General features: G+C 56.9%; 1 protein-coding gene across 1 annotated transcript; it reads left to right on the forward strand.

Annotated features, from left to right (window-relative positions):
- Nucleotides 1–254: 254 nt before the first annotated feature.
- On the forward strand, nt 255–4047 carry LOC133208944 (keratin, type II cytoskeletal 5-like). Its single transcript, XM_061347218.1, has 7 exons — nt 255–821; nt 1409–1626; nt 2510–2570; nt 2726–2821; nt 2926–3090; nt 3242–3367; nt 3823–4047. The coding sequence occupies exons 1-7, from the start codon at nt 300–302 to the stop codon at nt 4045–4047; spliced, it is 1413 nt and encodes a 470-aa protein (XP_061203202.1). The 5' UTR covers nt 255–299.
- The last annotated feature ends 1187 nt before the right edge of the window (nt 4048–5234 follow it).

Consider the following 5234-nt stretch of genomic DNA (forward strand, 5'->3'; position numbering starts at 1 on the left):
GTTGTGGGAGCGTGGTTCGGAGGCTCCAACACCAACAAGAGCGTTGTTTTCTTAGCTCTCGAGGGAGTGTTTTGAGGCAGGTCACGGTGGTGGCAAAGGGAGGAGGGAACCCTTCCGAGCCCTAGAACAATGGCTGGAATTAGAGCCCAAGGACACGTTTCCACTCCCCTGACTCGCGGCCAACTCCCTCAGTGCATAAAAAGGGGGGATCGGGCGCTGCACCCGCAGAACTCGCCTCCGTTCGCCTCCCACCCTGTGCTCTTGGCTCCACACGGGTTGGCCTTAGGGGAACCCTCGCCATGTCTCGCCAGTCCTGTGGCCTGGGCAAAGGGTTCAGCTCCAGCTCCGCTTGCTTCGGAGGCAGGAACAAGGTCACGTTCAGCTCCACATCCCGAGGAGGATGCCGGGGGCCCGGCAACGCCGGCGGCTTCAGCAGCAGGAGCCTCTTTGCCTTAGGGGGCAATAGGAGCGCCTCTGCCGGAGGGTTTGGGGGTGTCTGCAGAGGGTTCGGGGCTGGTGGCCAAGGAGGTTTTGGTTATGGCTATGGGGCTGGGCCGGTGTTTGGTGGTGGGGCTGGAGGAGGCTTTGGTGGTGGCTTTGGTGGTGGCTTTGGTGGTGGCTTCGGTGGAGGGTTCGACAGCGGGATGGGGGGCCAAGGCTTCCCCGCCTGCCCGCCGGGAGGCATCAGGGAGGTGACCATCAACCAGAGCCTGCTGGCCCCACTCAACCTCGAGATTGACCCCGAGATCCAGAAGGTGCGGACTCAGGAGCGGGAGGAGATCAAGAAGCTCAACAACAAATTCGCTTCCTTCATCGACAAGGTGAGAGCTGGGGACCCACCATGGGGTTATTCCCGTCCAACTGCACCAGGAACGGCCAGGCCTTGCTCCAACCACCCCAAAGACCCCCTGCAGGCAGAGCTGGGGGCTGGAGAAGTGGCTTTCCAGAGATATGGAGAAGCCCACGATTAGGATCCTTGGTGCTAAGCACTGGGACCATGCAGAGCATCCTCAGAGGAGTCTCTGCTGATGGACTCTGTCCATTGTGGGCTGAAGGACTTTGAGGGTTTTGACCTGTTTTGAAGGAGAAGATGCCAAAATGATGAAGTTCGATGTGTTTAGACACTATGAAATAAGGGAGGGAAGGTGACCCACCTTCAACCATGGGCTGGAGCTGTGGTCCTACCTTTGAGGGGGGAGCATGGAGCTTAGGGGGAATAGAATCATAGCTTGGGTTGGGTTGGAAAGGATCTTAGGGTCATCTAGTTCATGGCCATGGGCAGGGACACCTCCCACTGGGTCAAAGTCATTAAATGGGAAGAAAATATGGAAAACATAGGAAAAAAAAAGGTGATAAAAAGATGCTTTTGGGAACAGCCTGACCCTTTTTCCACCCCACAATTGTTTAGGTCCGGTTCCTCGAGCAGCAGAACCGGGTCCTGGACACCAAGTGGAAGCTCCTGCAGGAGCAGGGCAGCCCAGGAACAGGGAGCAAGAACCTTGACCCCTACTTTGAGACCTACATCAATGGGTTGAGGAGGCAGCTGGACACCCTGTCCAGCGAGAAGAGCCAGCTGGAGCTAGAGCTGAAGAGCTTCCAGGACATGGTGGAAGACTACAAGACCAAGTGTGTCCCCAAGGGTCATGGTTGGGCTGTTTGGTGGGGGTGAGGTAGAGCTAAAACCTGGCTTGAAACAGTCAGAATGAGGAGAATTGGCAACTTCTCCCTGGTTTCAATGGGTGGAAGACATCAAAGGGCCGGGGGAGTCTTCGCCAACCCAGTTTTGACAATGGGTGGAGGTTTCTCCAGGTATTTCTCAATGTCTGTTGTTGCTTCGCGCTCGAGCAGAGTCCTCTGCTCTTTGTCCTCCCCACTGCAGAATCCACGCTATTATGGTTTAATGAATTAATGAGATCAGTTGCTAAATCCGGCTGTAATTTCCTCCCGGATTTCCTCAGGGATTCCTTCCCATAATATCCCTCATGGTTGGAAGCTTAGGGCTTTCCTCGGGAGGATGCTGCGGGGTTCAAAGACACACAAAGATGATTTTCCTGCTCTTATTTCTGCATTGGAAAAGCAAGAACAAAGCCTGGAGAGATGCTCCGACTGAAGGGGTTACAGAGCAGGGTGGGGAAGCAGGTCTGGGACCTACCAGGATCAGGCAGATCCTTCACTCTATTGAGGTTACAGATTGACCTTTGCCTGTTTTGGAGCATCTCCATCACTCAACACCCTGCAGCAATGAGCTGCCCCAACGAGCAGTTGGGAATGGCCCGTGCTGAGGACCTGAAGGTCCTTGGGTCTTGTGGAAGGAGCTGCAGTGACTCAGTTTGGGCAGGGGTAGGGCATTGGAGGTGGCAGGAGCTGGAAGGAAGGTGAAGGCCATCAATCTCCTCGTGGCAGGTCTATTCCTGCTGCGTTCCTTAGTCTGAGGCCAAGAGCATCCGGGTGCCAGCAGTGGACAGGGCCAAAGCACCTGAGATCCCATCTCCTTCCTCCCAACCAACAGGTACGAGGAGGAAATAAACAAGAGGACAGCGGCTGAGAATGACTTCGTGGTCCTCAAAAAGGTAAAATCCTTTAGTTCTGCACACCCAGACACAGCCTGGGCCACGGGGTGTCTTGTTTCCCCCAGGATCATGAGACATGGGTGCCATAGGGAAAGCAGCACCGAAGGGCTCCCTTTGTGCCTCGGGCAGGTTTTCACTTCCCATCTCTGCTGCAGGATGTGGACACAGCCTACATGACCAAGGTGGAGCTCCAGGCAAAGCTGGATTCTCTGGCAGATGAGATCAACTTCTTGAAGTACCTCTATGACGTGGTACGTGGTGCAGAGGCACTGGAAGGGGATGCTCCACAACTGGAGCAGGGTTGTGGCACCCTAAGGGATTGATGGGCTGAAGCCAGGTGTGCTGTGAATGGCAGGAGCTGTCTGAGATGCAGAAGACCGTTTCCGACACCTCCGTGGTTCTCACCATGGACAACAACAGAAACCTGGACCTGAACAGCATCATCGCAGAGGTCAAAGCGCAGTACGAGGAGATTGCCAACAGGAGCCGGATGGAGGCCGAGTCCTGGTACCAGAGCAAGGTGAATGTGTCACACGTTGCTTGTGAGCCCCATGTCCTGGGAGGTGGTCACTCAGACCATGGGGGTTTAATGGTGCTGCTCTGGCCAGCCTGGGGCTCACGTGGGAGACCTCATGGTGGACCTCATGTGCTCCTCTCAATGCGCTCACCAGTACGAAGAGCTTCAGGCCACCGCAGGCAAACACGGGGACAGCCTGAAGGACTCCAAGGCCGAGATCTCCGAGCTCAACCGCGTCATCCAGAGGATCCGCGCCGAGATCGAGAGCGTGAAGAAACAGGTCAGGGTTGCACTGGGTTGAGTGGGTGTGAGCGCCTGGTCCTGCCCTGCAGAGCTGCCCTGAAAGCAAACAGGCTGAAAGAGTCATCACAAGCAGGGAGGAACCTGCTGAGCCTGTGCCCAGCTGAGCACAAGGCATCTGGGCCCTCGTCACCAACCAGTTCCCAGGCTCCTCATGTTCTCACATCCACATTCCTGCCCCTCTCACCCTCACATCCATGTCCTGCCCCTCTCACCCTCACATCCATGTCCTGCCCCTCTCATCCTCACATCCACGTTCCTGCCCCTCTCATCCTCACATCCATGTCCTGCCCCTCTCACCCTCACATCCATGTCCTGCCCCTCTCACCCTCACATCCATGTCCTGCCCCTCTCACCCTCACATCCATGTCCTTCCCCTCTCATCCTCACATCCACGTCCCTGCCCCTCTCTCACATCCACTTCTCTCCCTGCAGTGTGAGTCCCTGCAGAGCTCCATCGCGGATGCTGAGCAGCGCGGGGAGGTGGCCCTCAAGGATGCCAGGACCAAGATGACTGACCTGGAGACAGCCCTGCAGAAGGCCAAGTCAGACCTGGCCCGGCAGCTCCGGGATTACCAGGAGCTCATGAATGTCAAACTGGCCCTGGATGTGGAGATAGCAACCTACAGGAAGCTGCTGGAGGGAGAAGAGTGCAGGTGAGTGGGGACACAGCCGGAGCTTGGCTGTATCCTACTGAGCCAATGGGAAGAGCGCGGCACATCCCATCTCCTGCAGGAAACCATCAGCCATGGGCAGATGGACCGAGCCTATCTCTATGGAGCTGGACTGAAGCTGATGCTCCATCTCTTTTCCTTGCAGGATGTCGGGAGAGTGCCAGAGCAATGTGAGCATCTGTAAGTAGCATTCCCATGGGAGCGCAATGGGCTGGGATCGATGCTCCAAACCCTCATGGTGGCATCAGAGGTAACCTTGTGCCCTGTGTTCCTCTCTGCAGCCGTGGTGGGAGGCGGCAGCAGCTCCATGGGAGGTGGATTCGGCAGCAGCGGAATGTGCCTTGGAGGAGGAGGAGGAGGAGGAATGGGATTTGGTGCTGGAAACAGCAGGGGCAGCTGCAACGTTGGCTTCGGGGGGGGATTCGGTGTTGGGGGTGGCTTCGGGTGCGGAGGGGGGGCAGGATTCTGCTCTATGGGAGGAGGAGCTAACTCGGCGGGGGTGGGGTCTGGGACCACCATCCTGAAGAAGAGCACCAGCTCCATGTCCGTCAGCCGGAGGCTCTAGGAAAGCAGCTTCCCCCAAACCCCATCCCCAACACCCAAAGGAGAAAGGAAGCAAATTGCACGGTGACCATCACCTCTTCATGGCCAAGGTGGTGGCCACCTCCTTCACTGCACACCACCAGCACCGGGCTGCACGGGGCAGTGGGATGCATCCAGCTGATGACCAGGGTCTTGAGGGGCTTGGGAGCATCTCATTGCTCCCCTCAAGGCATTGTGAAGCTGCTGCTCCTGGCGTGCTGAGGAGCAGAACCTGTTCACCAGCCCCATTGGGATAAGGTTGTGAAGCATCAGGAGGCACCAAGCAGTGATGGGTGGAGGGACCGGCCCGTGCGCTGCTCGGACTTGACTCGTGTCAAGGTCTTGCCCTGGATCCAGATGTGGTGCAATGGGAACTGCTCATCACCCAGGGCTGGACTCTGCAACGGCTTCCTCATAGGGACTGCTCCCACCTGAACGCTCAGGGTTGGCTTTTCCTCAGCAAGACTCCAGCACTTTCCCTCCGTGTTCTTCAGGAGCTGGGGTTTGAGCAGGGTTTTGCCTTCTCTCTGTGCTCATGGGAACCATCGTGCTTGTTTGTTTAATCCTTTCTCCTCTGGCATGTGGCCCACC

The sequence above is a fragment of the Neopsephotus bourkii genome, unplaced genomic scaffold (genome assembly GCF_033783945.1).
Source record: "Neopsephotus bourkii isolate Nb327-2 ecotype Australia unplaced genomic scaffold, CSIRO-AGI_Nbou_v1 NB_309, whole genome shotgun sequence".
Classification (NCBI taxonomy): Eukaryota; Metazoa; Chordata; class Aves; order Psittaciformes; family Psittacidae; genus Neopsephotus; species Neopsephotus bourkii.

Excerpts from the sequence above, each read along its gene's own strand:
- LOC133208944 (XM_061347218.1), top strand. The coding sequence starts at position 300 with ATGTCTCGCCAGTCCTGTGGCCTGGGCAAAGGGTTCAGCTCCAGCTCC. Across the intron at positions 2,571-2,725 it reads ACTTCGTGGTCCTCAAAAAG|GATGTGGACACAGCCTACAT; the intron begins GTAAAATCCTTT and ends TCTCTGCTGCAG. Across the intron at positions 2,822-2,925 it reads TGAAGTACCTCTATGACGTG|GAGCTGTCTGAGATGCAGAA; the intron begins GTACGTGGTGCA and ends TGTGAATGGCAG.